This window comes from Xyrauchen texanus, chromosome 4 (assembly GCF_025860055.1).
Source record: "Xyrauchen texanus isolate HMW12.3.18 chromosome 4, RBS_HiC_50CHRs, whole genome shotgun sequence".
Classification (NCBI taxonomy): domain Eukaryota; kingdom Metazoa; phylum Chordata; class Actinopteri; order Cypriniformes; family Catostomidae; genus Xyrauchen; species Xyrauchen texanus.
Window position 1 is genome coordinate 38,377,503 of NC_068279.1, and position 19,877 is coordinate 38,397,379.

The 19,877-nt window shown below is 37.2% G+C and overlaps 1 protein-coding gene across 2 annotated transcripts; it reads right to left on the bottom strand.

Annotated features, from left to right (window-relative positions):
* Positions 1-665: 665 nt before the first annotated feature.
* LOC127643215 (selenocysteine insertion sequence-binding protein 2-like) lies at positions 666-18,953 on the bottom strand. Of its 2 annotated transcripts, none has more exons than XM_052125851.1 (18): positions 18,841-18,953; positions 18,126-18,216; positions 16,046-16,244; positions 15,890-15,953; positions 15,013-15,230; positions 14,800-14,881; positions 14,228-14,343; positions 13,977-14,114; positions 13,684-13,719; positions 13,466-13,567; positions 13,123-13,243; positions 12,825-12,988; positions 9,338-9,488; positions 9,016-9,187; positions 8,697-8,917; positions 6,883-7,037; positions 6,167-6,320; positions 666-1,796 (listed from the first exon to the last, which is right to left on the bottom strand). In XM_052125851.1, the coding sequence occupies exons 3-18, from the start codon at positions 16,232-16,234 to the stop codon at positions 1,678-1,680; spliced, it is 2,202 nt and encodes a 733-aa protein (XP_051981811.1). In that variant the 5' UTR covers positions 16,235-16,244; positions 18,126-18,216; positions 18,841-18,953; the 3' UTR covers positions 666-1,677. The 2 variants fall into 2 exon arrangements, with proteins under 2 accessions (XP_051981811.1, XP_051981810.1); XM_052125850.1 differs by having other exon boundaries at positions 13,123-13,246.
* Positions 18,954-19,877: the final 924 nt, after the last annotated feature.

Consider the following 19,877-nt stretch of genomic DNA (forward strand, 5'->3'; position numbering starts at 1 on the left):
GCTTCAAGAAAAACCTCATCTTTAAATAGTTGTGGAAAATTGTATTTCTTAGTTTAAAAAGATCATACTTCGAATTAGTTCACACAAAAATGAAAATTCTGACATCATTTATTCACCTTCATGTCATTCCAACCCTGTATGACTTTCTTTCATGCGTGGAACACAAATTGAGGTAGTTATAGAATATCCATAAAATGAAAGTAAATGGTGAAAACCATCTCTGGTCGTCCCAGCAACATTCATTGTATGGAAAATAAAGCAGCTTGGATATTCTGCCAAATATCTCCCTTTCTATTCCTAGCAACAAAGTCATATGGGTTTGTAAGTGACACGAGGGTTAGTAATTGATGACATAATTTTCATTTTTGGGCTAACCATCCCTTTAAAAGTAGTACTTTTTTGATAAGAGATCTGATTTGGCCAAGATGTATTGCTTTATTCCAAATCAGTTAACATTCTTTTCACATTCTCAAACACATTTTGGCACAAATTTGTAGCCTTAAATCAAATTTGTGAGGTGGGAATTCAATTTAAGCTCACCAGATTAATTTTCACCTCTTTTTCTGATTTGAACTTCTTAACGAATAACAGTGTTCCGAGGATGGGAACATTATGCATAAAAAGACACACTGGATTATTGCAAAGAATTTATTGCAAAAACTGGGACCCCCCCCACCCACAAAGATGTTTGTGGCCCCAAAGTAAACATTCCTTACATAGCAGCAAAGCAGAAAATGCATATGTGAAATGATTCCTTTATTTATCCAGTACTGAAATTGAAGTTGTGAATTGTCAGCTCTATGCTACATGTATACGTACCACTGACCAGCGGAGTACTACACAACTGCATAATGTACACATTTTCTACTGTATTAACTGCAGTCAACAGCACCAAGACATAAACCTTGATAAATGTTACACTGATAGAAATTTAAAGACAATCACCACAAGGACTCTGGAAACTACAGAGATTCAGTATTTAGCTAGTGTTGCGGAATTCTCACATGGAAAGATTAGCCAAAGGTAGGTTACAAATTAAAAGTGTGGACTAGGAATTAAGTTTAATAAGTTATGAGAGGGAGTGGTATTCCCACAAACAATTCATGGTCATTAAAATCATTCATTTATTAGCCTTCATTATTAATTAAACAGGGCTCTGCTGATTTCAATAAGGAGAGTTTGAATGAACTTCATTGGCTACAAACACAGTGGTCATGATTAGTAAAGTTGTGCATTCAAGTCCGGAAAGAAAATATATTTGATTTACAAAAGTAAACATTTAAATAACTGTAGTGGTTCAGATTGTTTCAAGGATTAATATCAAACTATTACACGTATTTGAATAGAAATAGAGTGATTGTAGATTTTTGCACAAATATTCACCATTCAGACAGCAAAACAAACTAAGTATGTGATATTTCTAAGAAAATATTGTTAGTCAAGGGCTGTTCTCTATTTTTAGCATATTGCTCTTGGTTTATTAAATTTTTATTTTCAATATAATCGTCTAGACTTAATCATAGGCACATTTGGTACTTCAAGCTATTCCTCTACAATGGAATTTTTCGTTATCTCACAAGGTCCGTGTGCAGTGGTGGTTGGAAACAGTATATTCTGTTTCTGTGTCACAGACGCATGACCTCAGCCCTTTTTGTCTCACTCGTCCGTGTACCTCCATCAACTTCCTTCGTGGTCATTCAGCAGCTGATCTGAATTGATGGAGACGGATGAAAACTCCTCAAAGTTTAGGAAGGGTTGTTTGTAATCTTTCTCCAGCATTCTCTTCCAGATTTTTACTGTGAGAACACAAACAGGGACAATAAATGAGTGGCTAGCTTGATAAAGCTGGTTTTTCAAAATACTTGGAGTGAGAATGCTATGAAAATATTTCTGCTCTAAATGTCACCCAAAGAAGATGGACTGTGATATCATTTAGTCACGGCAATATAAAAGGAGTCAGGTTTATTAATCGGTCAGTATACAGAATGTCCATTTTGTGATTATCAGTATCATCTGATATTCCTGCACACTTAGCAAATTAAATCTGAAGTGTGTAATTTCTGTGCCACTCGAGTTACCAAATGAAACTTAAAATAATCACTGTTTTCAATCAGATTCCATTGGTTGCACAAACCGATAATCCCGCCTCCAATTCACCCCATTTCTCAAGCCAATTTTGCTGTGTTGGGCCTATAGTTCACAGCAATTAAGATGGGATACGAGCAGTGTTGGGTGTAACACGTTTCTGTAATTAAATAACATGAAGGATTATAACTTGAGGGATTACTCTTAACTTTTCAGTCATTTAATTACAGTTATATATGATGTCACGTTCCTATAATTAAATGACCAGAAAAAAAGTGAAGAGATTACTTAGTTACTTATGATGTACTTGTGTCACATACTGTATAGACTTTCAACAATTCTTCATAAAACAATATTGAATTGAAAATCGAAATTTAACGTCTAATGATAACAATTGTTTTCTAATTCAACGGGGCCCCTTTAAATGCATTGGCAAATGCCTTTGCGGGTGAGCGTGTGCCACTATGTTAAGAAAGTTTTACTAAATGGAAATATCCCCATTACTACGAGTTTGTGACAAATGCAATTAAGACAAATGCATATCCGAAGCACAAGTATCTACTAAAGCACTTGACACGACAACATAGATACACTTTTGAGAGATTGCAGGGGCTGTTCATACCAAAAGTGTTTTTGTGCATGTCTGCATTGTTTTCTGATGTTATCACGTGTTAGACGGACGTCTTTGACTGCTGCAGTGCATCCTGCTGTTTCTTTCGAATCTCGCACCTGGGCCGACAAACTTTAGACACCGTGTTGAGTTAAAAAGAGCTTAAATATTTAAAAATACATCGAGACACCTGCGTTCTGTTTCATTTATTTCAGTTGTCACTAAGATTTGATGTTCTGAAGAAGTTCAGGTGTCAAAGAGGACTTTATGTGACTGTTGCACCTTTACACATGATTCCATATTGTAAAGTTTCAGTCCAAATAAAGTTTTAGCACGTGATAAACGCTAAGCCAATATTTGTTCCCTTCTGCTCTTGTTTGCTAAGAGGCGCTGTGCCGCTTGTTAAAACTGTTTACTCTTAATATGCTGTTATGAATGTTGCCTACAATGCTTACATGAAATACAGCCTTTTTGCTACAAATGTACTTGCTTGAAGAAGAAACTATAAAGAAAGTGATCGATTTTGAGTTACAGATTTTATTAACCATTTAGGAACAGTTTAAGAACAGTTCAAGAATAATGGATTTGCTAGGATTGAATAGGATTTATTTCAAAGAATTAAAATAATAATTTGATGTCTATCATTTTATTGTCCATCTGGTCAAAGTTGATATGGGTTTTAGAAAAGTAATGAGTATTTTACTTACTTTTCAGAGTAATTAGAGTAATCTAATTACAATGTAGTAGATGTAATTAGAAATTAGCAATTAATATCTTTTTTTGGAGTAACTTACCCAACACTGGATAAGAGAATACATAATTAAAAATGAAAAAGTTACATATCAGTTTTATTTGGTCCTGCTTCAGAAACAAAAAAGTGCAATGCAATTAAAATGATGTCTTTGAATTTTTAGGCATTGTGCCATGGTGATTTGTTTTTTGGACACATGCCATGTTTATTTTGCAATCCAAGTACCTTGGAGTACCATGCAAAGACCATGGTTAATATTCAGAACCATGATATCCAAGTACCATGGTGTTACCATCTGATACAAAGACTGAACCATGGTACAGCCACAGTACTTTTTTTTTTAAAGTTGTGTCAGTTCTAATCTCGGTCATGTCAATGGATAATTCACAACTTCTGTTTTCACATATTTTTTTAAAACACAACATTTGTTATATGTAACTTATACATTTATTCCTACCTTGTTGCCAACCTATAATCAAAGGGAATTTGGTAAATTTTTACCCATTAAATAGGGATGTGCACAAGTAATTAATTTTATTAATGGAGTACTCATTCAGCTTTAAATATTTTAGACTACTCAAATATTGCAATTTGATATTCCTTTGTGTCACTGCCTGCCAAACTGGTTCTCTCACCTAAATCTAGCCATTACAACTTCAGCTGTTGATGCATGATGTTAGAGGAATAGTTCACTGATTAAAAGTTATTGTATCGCTTTAGAAGACTTGGAATGTATGTTTCTTTTTTCGTTGTATTTAAAAAAAAAAATCTATTGTATATGCTGTTGTTTATGCATAGTGCTCAGTTTTGAATAGGAAAGACAGGTTTAAAAGTTGAACTTGGATTCTAAATTTCAAGTAATCAATTACTTTTTTATTGTGTTAGATTACTTGACTAAAACATTACTTGAAATGCCCTGCCCTACCTTTAAGAAACTAGTTTAATGGAATAGTTAAATAAGAGGATAATAAAAATGCAATTTTTGAGGCAATAACGTGACAACAGTTTCCATCCAAGGATTTTTTATGGAAAAAGTTTTAGTGCATCAAAATAAAGCTGATGGAAACACACATTATCGCTAAAATGTCACAAATGTCGACATCATATTTTTCAGTTTAACTCAAGTGCATAAACTCTTTGACGATAATTCAAACGTTGCGGAAAACTGGTTTGGAAACACTTTTTGTCGATAAAATTGCCATTAACACAAAAATGTTGTGTCACATGACAGAGTTTGCCCCAATCGTTAGCCTGTGTTAATCATGACGACAGTATTGAAAGCCAATTTATTGTACGTGATTATGGATTGATCTTTACAGCATATAGAGCCGATCTGCAAACGTGACACTTCCAGGAGTGCCAACACAAATATCTCGTGCACGCTGAACAAATGAATGGTCACTGTTTGCGATTAATTTAATTGCGGTATCCATCCGTTTATTTATTAAAGTTACTTTTCCACACCATACAAATAGACGGCAGTCACGGAATTAGCCCACAAAACATAAAATATATCATTTCTGTGCATAAAGAGTGGTGGTGGCGTAGTGGCTAAAGCACAGGGCTGTTAATCAGAAGGTTGCTGGTTCAAACCCCACAGCCACCACCATTGTGTGCTTGAGCAAGGCAATTAACTAGTCCAGGGGGATTGTCCCTGTAATAATTGCACTGTAAGTTGCTTTGGATAAAAGCGTCTGCCAAATGCATAAATGTAAAATGTAAATGTATAAAGATGTTTTAAATAAAAAATAAATTCACAATACTGGGAGAAAAGCTTCAGCATGCTTTTTTTTTTTGGAACACTTACAGCCCAATTCTATTAAATGATTGTTTAATTTTACTTTTGAAAAAATTCTGGCAAAATTCGCTGTATTAAATAAAATACATTACCAAATGAAAAAAGCATTAAATTAAAAAAATGTATTACCAAACGATAAAAATATATATATATTTTAAGACCTATATATGCCTTTTCTTTTCTCAAACGTAAATTAGCTTTACCCTGTTCTGTAGATGAATAAAGTCGACTGAATGACATTCTCAGAATGTTCTGCACTTTCTTCTAGAATATCAGAACTATTTTTCCAATGCTGAGAACAAGCTTTTGAACATTTTAAAATGTTTAAATACTTTAAATCTAACACTCTTTACCTCGGATAACATTTACTGCTTCTTCAGAATATTTTAATTTGCATTATGATGTTAAAATAAATTGTAGATGATAATCAAGTTCAGTTGATCGTTAAAAGTTGCTAGTGAAATATGCGGAACATAATGCAGTTGTGATGGCGATGCTATTGATTAGATGATTGTTCAAAATATTGAATATCAGAAATGTATCAAACCCTGATATTACACTGCATAATTTTTTCTTTAATAGCTGTGCACACCGCAATTTCTCATCTTCTGATTGCTTTTATTTGTTAATTAAAATGACAGTAAACTGGCTAATTTCAATTAATTTTCTCAGGGCAGATTTCTTTTGCGCTAAACCAAAACCTATGTGACGAAGTGTTTTTTTAGGCATGACATCATCATGCACACAATTTGTATCGATAAAAGGCCATTTGAATGGAAACGGGCAGAAGGCGGCAAATTAAGCAAAAAAAAAAACTTTTCCGCATTTTTACTTTGCCGATAACAAAATAGAGCGAAAGGTGGATGGAAACTAGGCTATTGTGAGGTCTTCAGTTAGTAAAGAATGAGTCAGTTAGACGTACTGTATGCTGGCTCTTCAGGTTCAGAAGTTTCCACTGGTGGCTCCACTTCCTGTACTTCCTCCTGGTCCTGTGATATTTCCTCGAGATTTGCAATCATCACCTCATAGGCCTTCCTTGCCTCGGCCGATAACTCAATCATTTTGTGATAGTGGTCCTGTGGCCATTAAATAATCATATGCACAAACATGAACCGGAAGGCAATATAACTGATTTAAAGGAATGTTCCAGGTTCAGTACAGGTTAAGGTCAATTAGGGGGTGGATGCAGTGGAGAATAGTGCAAGCCTCCACACGTGCACGTGGCACTCAACAGGCCACGTGATAAGATGTTTAGATTGACGGTATCAGGCACGGAGGCAACTGAGATTCGTCCTCCGCCACATGAATTGAGTCACTATGCCACCACGAGGACAGAAAGTGCATAGGGAATTGGGCATTTCAAATTGGGGAGAGAAAAAAAACAAAAGCCAAAAATCAAGGTAACAGTGAGGCACTAACAATGGAAGTAAATGTGAATTTTTTTGTTGTTGTGGAAATCAATATTAAGCATTAAATGCTGTCGATTGAGCTTAACATGTATTGAACCCAGAATATTCCTTTAATTGGTCAAGCATAATGACACCTTTTAAAATAATGTCACACATGTTTGAAAAAAAAGACTTTCAATGATGCCAAAATATTTCCCACGAACTAAAACAAGAAACTTTAGGGAATTACCTGAGCGCCATCATAGTTAAAGATGCCCACCAAGCTGACAGGTACGGCTTTATTAACACAGCGGCCCAGTGCCTTTCTCGACAAGGCAAAAACGAATGGAATGCCTTGATCACGGCATGTTTCAATGATAGTGTGAAGAGCCTCGTCTAGACCACCTGCATAACACAAGAGACCATAGATCAGCTCTACAATACAATGTTCACAATACAATTTGTGCTGAAATGTGCAGCTGAAACTGTTAAGACCCAACTGAAATGATCAATGACCTTGTTAAAAATAAACATTTACAGTTGAAGTCAGAAGTTTACATACACCTTAGCCAAATACATTTAAACTCAGTTTTTCACAATTCCTGACATTTAATCGTAGAAAACATTCCCTGTCTTAGATCAGTTACACTACTTTAATTTAAGAATGTGAAATGTCAGAATAATAGTAGAGAGAATTATATATTTCAGCTTTTATTTCTTTCATCACATTCCCAGTTGGTCTGAATTTTACATACACTTTGTTAATATTAGGCAGCATTGCCTTTAAGAAGGGTCAAACGTTTTGGGTAGTTTTCCACAAGCTTCTCACAAAAAGTTGCTGGAATTTTGGCCCATTCCTCCAGACAGAACTGGTGTAACTGAGTCAGGTTTGTAGGCCTCCTTGCTTGCACATGCATTTTCAGTTCTGCCCACAAATTTTCTATCGGATTGAGGTCAGGGCTTTGTGATGGTCACTCCAGTCAAGTCTTGACATTGTTGTCCTTAAGACGTTTTGTCACAACTTTGGAAGTACGCTTGGGGTCATTGTTCATTTGGAAGACCCATTTGCAACCAAGCTTTAACTTCCTGTCTGATGTCTAGAGATGTTGCTTTAATATATCCACATAAATTTCCTTTCTAATCATGCCATCTATTTTGTGAAGTGCATCAGTCCCTCCTGCTGCAAAGCACCCCCACAACATGATGCTGTCACCCACATGCTTCACGGTTGGGATGGTGTTCTTTGGCTTGTAAGCCTCACACTTTTTCCTCCAAAAGTAACGATGGTCATCATGGCCAATCAATTTTTGTTTCATCAGACCAGAGGACATTTCTCTAAAAAGTAAGATCTTTGTCCCCATGTGTACTTGCAAACTGTAGTCTGTTTTTTTATGGCAGTTTTGGAGCAGTGGCTTCTTCCTTGCTGAGCAGCCTTTCAGGTTATATCGATATAGGACTTTTATTTACTGTGGATATAGATACTTGTCTACCTGTTTCCTCCAGCATCTTCACAACGTCCTTTGCTGTTGTTCTTGGATTGATTTGCACTTTTCGCACCAAACTATTTTAATCTCTATGAGACAGAATGTGTCTCCTTCCTGAGCAGTATGATGACTGCATGGACCCATGGTGTTTATACTGGCGTACTATTCTTTGTACAGATAAACTTGGTAACTTCAGGTGTTTGAAAATTACTCCCAAGGATGAACCAGTCTTGTGGAAGTCCACAATTTTTTTTTTTGTCTGATTTCTTTTGATTTTCCCATGATGTCAAGCAAAGAGGCACTGAGTTTGAAGATTAAAGGGTGTACTGTAAATGCATCCATAGGTACAGTACACCTCTAATTAACCTATCTGAAGCTAACTGGCTAATTGCCTACATTTTTTACTTTCAGCAGTTGTTCTGGCATTTAGGAACAACGAGTTGAGTTGGCCTTCTTCGTTTGTGTTCAGCAGAAGAAAGAAAGTGATTCATGAGGGTAAGTACATGATGAAATAATTTTCATTTTTGGGTGAACTTTTCCTTTAATGTAGCAAATCTACATGTAAGTCTTATGAATTTACCTTTGGACTGTATCCGTTCACAGTTGGGTGAAATGATAACGCACTTGACCTTCTTGAGTTTGAGGTGTTTCAGCACCTCTCTGAGGCCCATGACCAGCCGCCGCTTCATCCTGGCCTTCATGGGGTCTTTCTGATACAGACGATCCTGAAACCTCACCAGCTCCTTCAGTAAGCTGCTCACACATTCATCTACATCTTTTCTAAGCACCTGGTTGCAGTAGCTGGAGAATAAATGGGAGAAATATACAGTTTTAGAGAATTTTATTCATATCATTCATTTATTAAAAAAAAATAAAAAACAGCAATCTGATTTTCTTACTCTCTGAACTTCCTGCTGTGGATTTTGGGAAGATTAGGATTTGAACTGGGATTCCAGGTTTTTAGTGTTGCGTTTTCTGCCTCGCCATTTTCCAACGTGTCGTTAGATGGAGAAGCAGGCTGGTCACTCTCTGACTCTTCAGTACCAACAACTTCAGGGTTGTCATCTATATCTAATGATAATGACATTCTCATTTCAAACATTACAAACACACTGATGGGACCAAGAAGCTTAACACCAGAGCATCTCTGATTCTAAGCAACCCCAACAATTGTGTAGAATGATCATTTAAGTAACAATAAATAGATGTTGTGTTTAATACCTAAGAGAACAATTTGGTCTTGGTCAGTTAGGCTTGTTTCAGAGGGGTTTTCACTAGTTTCCTTTTCACAAGTTTCGGCGGCCACTCTGGCTGGGTCTCTCTCCTCAAGCAAGCGGTTTTGTTTTCTCTCTTCTCTTTCCCGCAAAATGACCTAAATTATAAAATTGCACAAGTAGTAAATACTGATCAAAAACTGAGATTTGTCTGTACAAGTTTAAAGGTGAAGTGAGTAATTTCAATGCCACTAGCAGAATTGCAAAAATAATCACAGTTCTCAAACAGTCACTATGTCTGCCATTGCCAAACAGGTACACCATTGGTTGAGCCAATAGGCCCATTCACACTGCAGGTACTAAAGCCTGTTTTAGGTACTTTTCGTTGTTTTGCACCTGAGAAACTATAGTTCCTCTAAGCGTTTTAGGGGGCATTTATAACTCCTACTCCGGGCTAGGGGCTTTTGGGGCATATCCACCTTATTTTTCAAAAAAACTTGGGTGCCGCCATTATCAACCTTGAATGTGGACCACTTCTGGTATCAGCCACTTCCAGCTATTTTAGCAATACAAAAATACTACAATATGCTGCTTTATATTACAGGCTGGCAATATATGTCATCACATTAATTATGCCTTTCATAAACTCATTGGTTTTGAAAGCATATAGTTTTACCGTATATCGCATTTTTCCATCATTTTATCACACTGTTGCACAGGCAGAATGAATGAGCGATCAGGCACTGACAGGACAGTCCTCCACAAATTTTACGCAACCAGCAGAAAGATGCAGGAAAATTCTGCTTTAATGTTCTTTGCACCAAAACAGCATCTTGTCAGACATTGGACTCAAGATGGCGCCGAGTATGGCTGCTGCGTTGCGAGCTCCGACACAACGACAAGACTTTCACCTACTGTTGCACTTGTGTATATGGTCGTGTGACAATAAAGTGATGATTGTTACATCTTGTCAAATGAATAAACGCATTTTACTCTCCGTTATTGTCAGAGAGCATTCTCTCTTTCTTAGCAGTGAATAGTAAACAGACACGCATATCAGCATTCTGCATCGCCTTTGGAAATAAACCAATAAAGGCCTCATCAGAGGTTATGCAGGTACATATAAAGGGAGGTTTAGATGGAGACAAGAAATGCTGCATCGTCACAATCTCGGTAAAGTAAGAAGCAGATTTTATTACCGTCTCTTCAATACAACAACACACAGCAACAAGTGAATGATTTACTTAATCTTTTACTATAAATGCTCACGTTAGAACATTATCAGACATTAGGCCATCATTCTGCTGTACATCTTGTGGTTGTGTGATAGTTTATAAACTTATATCACTAAATTCTGGTATTATTATCCTTCTAATTCTAACATTGCAGTGAATAACAACGGAACTTCTACACATTCGCCGAAAATGCAGACGCTGCTTACTTCCACATTGAACAGTAAGGTGGTTACGGACTGTGGGAGGTACTGATTGGTCTAAAACCTATGACACACAAAATACTGAGAAACACAAGGAGTCGCCTACAGCAGCCATTTGTAAAATAAATAGCTGCTAGCCAGCTACTCAGAGGATTACACTAATTTTACAATTTCCTTAACAGAAATAAAAAACATCAAAATATCCAGAGGATTACCTGTTTTACATGTGTGTGTGACTTCATCAGGAGACATGCTTTGACTTTTCATCGCATTTGTACTGTGTGACTATACAGAAATTATAGTGATTTCTGGATTACTACATCAACTTTTTCCAGGTATGACACATATAAATAATCAGATGTCTATCAAGAGTGGGAAATTGAAATGTATTGTACAGTAAACCTTCATTAATTCTAGTTTACATGAGGGAAGCATTGCGTGCCTGTACTAATGTTTTCCATGCTTGCTCAATGAACCCCAAATAATTAATGACCAGGCACCTGTGGAATGGTAATTAAGACACTAACAGCTTACAGACGGTTGGCAATTAAGGTCAGTTATAAAAACTTAGGACACTAAAGAGACCTTTCTACGGACTCTGAAAAACACCAAAAGAACGATGCCCAGGATCCCTGTTCATCTGCCTGAACGTGCCTTAGGTATGCTGCATGGAGGCATGAGGACTGCAGATGTGGCCAGGGTAATAAATTGCAATGTCCTTACTGTGAAACGCCTAAGACAGCACTACAGGAAGACAGTGAGGACAGTTGATCGTCCTCGCAGTGGCAGACCATGTGTAACAACACCTGCACAGGATCGGTACATCTGAATATCACACCTGCGTGAAAGGTACAGGATGGCAACAACAACTGCCCGAGGTACACAAGGAACGCACAATCCGTCCATCAGTGCTCAGACTGTCTGCCATAGGCTGAGAGAGGCTGAACTGAGGACTTGTACCCTGGAGCGGGATTGATTTGGAGGTGGAGGGTTCGTCATGGTCTGGGGCGGTGTGTCACAGCATCATCGGACTGAGCTTGTTGTCATTGCAGGCAATCTCAATGCTGTGCGTTACAGGGAAAACATCCTCCTCCCTGCTGCGTGGTTAAAATGCGTCTCCGACGCCTCGTCTCTTCTCTCACTCCGGCTTCAGGGACACCACCTGCACACACAGCTCGCATGTCCATTGTAAACTGTAACCTGATGACACTAAAACTGAAAAATGCTGCCTTCGGAGACTTTCTAATGAGGTAGGATGAAATAAGGGGCTTTTTAAACTGTTCAGAGACCAGTTTTCTTAAAGGGTTAGTTCACCCAAAAATTTTAATTCTCTTATAATTTACATGCCATTCCAGATTTTTATGACTTCCTTCTGCAGAAGACAAACGAAGATTTTTAGAAGAATATCTAAGCACAGTCGGACTTTACAATGTAAGTGAATGGGTGCCTTCAGAATTTTGGCACCCATTCACTTGCATTGTGAGGACCTACAGAGCTGAAATATCTTTCTAAATATCCTCAATTGTGTTCTGCAGAAGAAAGAAAGTCATACGCATCTGCGATGACAGGAGGGTGAGTAAATCATGAGAGAGTTTTCATTATTGGGTGAACTATCCCTTTAAGAGTTCCATTCACCCAAATAAGTTGTCGGTTAAACCTTTAACTGATTAAGCAGCTGCCTATGTTTTCTGATGCAGCTCTGATAAATTAGTGTAAAACTGCCCCAACAAAAGTGTAGCTGCGATCCCGGTGTCCTCCATTGATGTTCTCGCTCGTGCAAACAATGTCACAAGAAAAATGGTCGATACTAGATGACGTCACTAAGGGGATTACTTTTGTGAGTGTGATTGCAAGAGGGGAAAATTTCCACAGGTGTCCCTTCCACTAAAGTGTTCTCATCTAGAATGTTATTAAGGGAAATGTACCAGGACTGTAGGTGGGAAAGTGCCTGATGTTAATACATTGGACCCGGTGAACAATGCAATTCTGTTTGATGACGCTAGTGGTCAATTACACACAGCACATTTAACTGCACATTTTATGCATGCACTGAACTCACTCTTTTGAGAGGTGTTGGTTTCTTTGCCTTAGGAACTTCTCGTTGCTTTCCCTTTTTCACTAAAGGACAGGTGGAGTCAAGTGGGTTGTGAGGTGTCTTCTCTTGCTGCCAAGGCTTCTTCTGAACTGAAGGTTCTTTGTGGACTACAGGTAGAGCTCCACCAACTAAGAAACCAAAATATTATTTGTAAATCACATGCAATACCTATTATATTGTGTCATGCAAAGACATTAAATGCATTAGAACAATATGACTCTATTTGAAAGGTCCAAAGCAAGTTTATTATACAGCCAAATACCTGATAGTATTACTGGCCGCTGGTCTTGTTTCGATTTCTGAGACTGTTGCTTCTGTTCAAGAACTGTCAGCATGTTTCCAAGGTCAAGCTGTACAGGAACTTTTGACTTCTTCTGACTAGTCTGCTGAGATAAAATGGGATAAGAATCAATGTCTCGCTGTTTTCAGAAAAGCCAGTTTAACTCATTTTAACTAATGGCCCATTTTACATTGTATGGTCTGTATGGTCTGTATAGTCTTCTCAAGTTCAAGCAGATTTAATATTACACCCTACAGATTTGAAAAGTACCGGAATTATGAGATGATTTGTTAGGGTTTAAGCAATGCACAAACAAAACACACACCTGTGTTTTTTTAGTGTCACTTGAGGCAGAAGTGGATTTGTATTTTATCTCCTGATTTAGAGAAAATCCTTCTTTCTGAGCTCCAGAATGTCCTTTGTGCTCCTGAATCAATACAATTACAGATGGTACAATGAAATAATTGAACAGGTGCACATTTCAATAGTTGGTATTCAAAGTGCTGGTATCAGAATGTGCTCTTGCTCAAAGAATGAACTCACAAATGCAAGCGACAGGTCTGGAAACTCCTCTTTATCCTGCAAACACAACTTAGTCATTCACAATTACACTTTTGCCAATTTAAGTTAACTAGAGAATGCCAGAAAGTGAGGAAAAGAAGGAAACATATAACAAAATATTTAAATAAGCAAATAAAATCTCAATTCAATCTCAAAATGGTGAATACAGTACATTTGTGTAACAATTTCCAAAAGAAAACAACTTTCAACATGAAACTTAACTCTCATTCTTAAAAAATAACATTTCAGATGTGACATACGTAAACGGATTTCACCTCAAACTTTGGAGGTTCCTGCTGTACGAGATGTTCCTCTGGTGTCTGCTCCTTTGTGTCTTCAGCTTTGGATTTCTTCTTTTTCTTTCTTCTCTTCTTCTCTGTTTTCAGTTCTGCTGGTTGTGCCGATAAATCCTCCTTAATACAGTAAAACATGTTAGAACTTTAAACTCTAGTTGCATAATATATTGCTTCTATGTAAAGTAGTACAGTATAGACTCAACATGCCAATAGGCAATGCACAAGTGAACCTGAGAGGATGCGCTGGGTTTGGGAATTTTCTGGATGACTTTGCGAGGCTGAGAGGCAATATTTGCCCAGGACGGTGCAGGAGATCCAATGGGATTGGATATTGCACTATCCGGATCTAAATAAGATTGCATTTCAAACAGAATGATGCATTTCATATATTTCACAGTGAATTTCTAAGATGGAAATCCAATTAAAAAAATTATTAATAATAACATTAAGGTCAACAATAAATAAAATATTACACTATTTAATTCTTCATATACGTTGCTGTTCTTAGTATGAAAAAAATGTGTCTTCATAATCCTTCATCAAAATTTTAAACTTTCTTTGCCTCTGCAACAACTTTCCATTTTGGCTGACATCACCAAGCCCTTTTATTTTTCAACCCCTCCCCTCCAAATATCCATCATATTCTAGACACTATCTTTCATGATCCGATGATTCCTAGAGATCAAACCAAGTCCCACCCTACATTTTTTCACATTGAATATACTGTTTCACTCAGAAATAATAATGGAAGTAAATTGGGTTGTGAATGGCATTTCATGCTGCAAATCAGCACAATCTTTACCTTCTGTGACAGTTGACAGAATGTCACTCTTTCCACTCGATGGCAGTTGCTGAGCCGACTTGGTTCTTCTCTTTGATACATTCTAATTTTAATAAAATAAACAACAACTGCCAAGTTTCAGTGAGCCAGCGTAACCAGGAGATTTTATTTAACAGTGTGTGCTTGAACAAAACTATGTGTTCTTTGGCCTAAACCACCACGCATGAAAGTTACCTTACAGATGACTGCTGGTGAACTCTGTCGCTCCGCTGGCATGACTGCACCAGCAACGGTTGATGGTTCCTGGTGCCACGAGTTTGCCGTGGGGTTGTTGAGTGTGATGTCACCCAATTCAGGGAAATCAGCAAGTTTCATTTCAAATGTGCTACTACATGAAAATGCTGATTTTGCTCTGTCGGCAGGGTTTGGGGTAGGTTTGGTTCCTCTATGACCTGGATAGAGACGTGAATAATCCATTTACAGTTCACCAAAAAAAAAGAAAGTTATGTCACCACTTGCTCACTCTCATGTTGCTCTAAAGGCGAAAAGAGTTAGAACACAAAAGGAGATGGTAGACTGAATGCCAACTCTGTCAACATTCACATGATGGAGCGCGGCCAGCGCTGAATCAGCTGGTAATGATTTTCACATGGTTCATTTAAATGGCGTTGGTGTTACATTGTTAATATTCATGTCAAAGATTTTAATTGGAAGAAAAAAAATATTTAATGGTTTGATTTATTGCTTTTAGTCTGATCAGTGGTGTGTGATTTGTGATTCTTTTAAGAGAACTTTTAAGAGAATTTGTCACTGGTGTTACAACCCTTAACTAAATTATAAAATAAAGAACTATCAAGGTGTTCTTTATGAATAAAAATTATATCAAGATGTTAAGATATGTTTACCCTCAGCTTTAATGGGCAACAACTGAACTGAATTGAAAATATTTGGAAAGTAAACTTTTTTGTGAATGGCCCGTGACGGAGGCTGTCAGTCCCTAACATTTTATCTAACAACATGAGTGTGAGTAAATTATGACATATTTAGCATTTTCGGTGAACTATCCCTTTAAAATGATGCGTTTTAATTGGAATCCTCAAAGAAAGTTTACCTCTTCTGTCTGTTGACCTTCTACTGATTCTTTTGTCCTGGGGGGAATGCTCAGCTCTTTTATCCTGCAAGATTGAAAAAGCTTTACTATGTTTTCAAATCTGCAACAAAATACACATTTTAAATTAAGCTGTCAGAATGTCCAGCCTTGTTTTACCTTTCCAGTTTGCTTGTTTGAGCTGTCTTGTAGTTCACTATGATGAGTTTTGAGATCAGCACTCTTGTAGGTGACCTGAGAGCTGCTGTTGTAGCTGTGTTTGCTTGGTGTCGTGTCATACTGATGGTCTACTGATCTTTGCCTTCTCTTAAACCAGTCTTCACTTGAGGACTGGCCTGTTTGATCCATATTTAAAGCCCTAAAGAAAAAAATTGAAAGATGAAAACCCAGATTCAGTTTTGGGAGATGTCCATATATATATATATATATATATATATATATATACATATATATATATATATATACACACACACACAGTACTGTGCAAAAGTTTTAGGCACTTATGAAAAATGTTGCATAGTGAGGATTTATTAAAAAAAAATGGCATAAATAGTTTTTTTCATGCTAAGTCCAGTAAACTTCAAAAAAATATAAAGTAATATTTGGTGTAAACACCTTTGCATTTAAAACAGCACCAATTATCCTAAGTACACCAGGACACAGTTTTTCTTTGGTTGTTCGGAGATAGGATGTTCCAAGCTTTTGGAGAATTCACCACAATTCTTCTATATATTTTGTCTGTCTCAATTGCTTCGGTCTCTTCACGTAATCTCAGACTGACACGAATTTCAGTGGGGGGCTTTGTGGGGGCCATGACATCTGTTGCAAGCTCCCTGTTCTTCTATTCTAATATTTTCTATTTGCAAAAGTAATGTTTGGAAGTCTAAAATTAAAATTTCCAATTGACACACTCAATATATAAATAACCATCTTAAAAAATTAAACATGTTATTTGCCAAAGAATTTTGCACAGTATTTTACAGATATATATATACACACACACACACACACACACACACACACACACACACACACACACACACACACACACACACACACACACACACACACACACACCGATCAGCTGTAACATTAAAACTACCTGCCAAATATTATGTAGGTCCCCCTCATGCCGCCAAAACAGCACCAACCTGCATCTCAGAATAATCTGAGATGCTATTCTTCACAATAAAATTGTACAGAGTGGTAATCTGAGTTACTGTAGACTTTGTCAGTTTGAGCCAGTCTGGCTATTCTCTGTTGACCTCCCTCATAAGGAGTTTCTGTCCACAGAACTGATCCTCACTGGGAGATCAGTACCGGTAGTTACAGAAATACTCAATTCAGCCCGTCTGGCACCAACAACCATCCATGCGATTATCTAATCAGCCAATCATGTGGCAGAGGTGCAGTGCATAAAATCATTCAGATAAGGGTCAGGCGCTTCAGTTAATGTTCACATCAACCATCAGAATGGGGAAAATAATGTGATCTCAGTGATTTGGACCATGGCATCATTGTTGGTGCCAGACAGGCTGGTTTGAGTATTTTTGTAACTGCTGATCTCCTGGGATTTTCACACACAACAGTGCTTGTTGAACTTCCAGTGACCAGTATGAGGGAGTGTGAGAGCAATGACACCAAATTTAACACACCTGCTCCCCATTCACACCTGAGACCTTGTAACACTAACGATTCACATGACACCGGGGATGGAAAATGGCTAATTGGGTACAATTTGGACATTTTCACTTAGGGGTGTACTCACTTCTGATGCCAGCGGTTTAGACATTAATGGCTGTGTGTTGAGTTATTTTGAGGGGACAGCACATTTACACTGTTATACAAGCTGTACACTCACTACTTTACATTGTAGCAAAGTGTCATTTCTTCAGTGTTGTCACATGAAAAGATATAATCAAATATTTACAAAAATGTGAGGGGTGTACTCACTTTTGTGAGATACTGTATATATATATATATATATATATATATATATATATATATATATATATATATATTCGTTTCAATAACTTTAACAAATATTATTATATTTTACAATGTTAAACAGTTCATTAATTTACCACATTTAGAAATTCCTTGACTCCTTTCTTTGAAAAACCTTGACTGTTATGCAATTTAAAACAAAAAACGTTATCATATTTCTCTCTGTCACCAGACACTGGCTGTCCCTCGAACATTTAAGTGAGATAGGACATACATAGTCGGGTATATTTACCTTGTTGAATTATCTTCTATTGTTGTCTGTGTGTAGAAGGCTATTCATGAAACAACTTCAGTGGATCCAAAACTCCAGCAGCCGGAACACACTGGTCATGAGACAACAATTAATGCACTTAAAGTAAAACGAATAAATAATCAATCACCACTGTGTATGGTCCCCAAACCAGTGTTTATATGAACGAAGCAGAATTAATGTCCATGAGGTCGCAGTAAAAGATTAAAGACCACACCGTTCAACTGATAGTAAACAACAATCTTATGTCATAAACCACTCAATCAAAGTCGCTTTCAGGGCCAGAGAGTTTCCAAACATGGTTTCCTATTTGTAAGACACTGATGGGCGTTATTACGCTGTTTTAACAATTGAACAGGCGATAAATAAACGTGTATGACAGACCTCTGTCGTAATGTAATGCAGAGTGAATAGTTAGCAGTCAGCTACAGTAAACATCATGTAAACTTCTTTATGTCACACTTGAACGCAACGGCTTCAATCCTACATGCCGAATAACATTATAGAGGGTGAGTGGGACGCATATAGTTTTCAGCAGCACTTCTGGGTCAGGTTAAGATATAGCCATAAGGGATTTCTCGATGGCTCTTCAGTTCAGACAGACACCTGAGCCCGTGTAAACAAACATGATGGTGAACGGATAGTTATACGTGCTAGATACATGCGACTATGGATCCATATCAAGATTTTGTCTTACCTTTCCGACCATTTTAAAAACGCGTACTCCGTTTGACTCTGGTGTGAAACTAGCAGGCCAAATAATTAGAGATTAACATCAAAGTTGACAACAACGTCTATCAGTGCGAGGACTCTTATTTTGAAATGTGGATCACACACGACTCTAATCAGACGCTTAAAGGTGCACCCACTATGTTTCTCTTTTTTTCCCACATTAAAAACTTTTACTCTTAAAGAATTGAATAGTAATTTTGAAATATATGTTTAAAATCACGACCACTCACATTAGATAAAGACTCCAGTCATTAACCTAATAAAAGCTGTTTTATTGTACATGGAGGGGGTCCCCTCATGTGCCATGTTATGATCACATGATCAGCTGAATCATACTCACATAATCTCAGTTAATCGCCCTGTTATTGGTCACTTTTACTCATGGATTCAATTTATAATGGCTGACAGTGAATAGTGACTTCCATCAATAGCATTGGTAACAGAAAATGACAGCGGTTTAATTATGCTGTGTCCATGCTGGTGTCAGTGTCATGGTGCGTTCACGTCATTTCGTTCGTAATTACGACATGGCAACTCCCAGATTCTACTCAGAGCTATTCACGTCCTCAGACCTCGTAAAATACTGTATCTTTAGCATCACTTTTAATGCCAAAACAGCTTTTTTGTTTATATAAAAAGTGTTTTACAACAAAACAATATGACGTCACAGCTGTCAAGCAGAGGCGTCGCCAAGACCTCTTCTACTGAGGCACATAAGCCCCACTAAAATTCTGCTGTGCCCCAGTAAAAATGTCCTGATAAATCCTTGTCTGACAAGAGAGATGAAAGAAATGACCATTTCATTTACCATTACAAAAAAGAAAATGTGTGTATGTACATATCTGTATCACTATTTTTTATTATTATTATCCATGTCTTGCTGCTGTTTTTGTATTGTTTTGCACAGGAAGCTCCTGTCACCATGACAAATTCCTTGTATGTGTAAGAATATACTTGGCAATAAAGCTCATTCTAATTCTGATACCAAAATATGTTTTCCTA

Coding starts and splice junctions, on each gene's coding strand:
- LOC127643215 (XM_052125850.1), bottom strand. CDS start 16,234: ATGGATCAAACAGGCCAGTCCTCAAGTGAAGACTGGTTTAAGAGAAGG. Junction 13,720..13,976: donor AGGAACCTCCAAAGTTTGAG/GTGAAATCCGTT, acceptor TTGTGTTTGCAG/GATAAAGAGGAGTTTCCAGA. Junction 7,038..8,696: donor TGAACGGATACAGTCCAAAG/GTAAATTCATAA, acceptor TGTGTTATGCAG/GTGGTCTAGACGAGGCTCTT.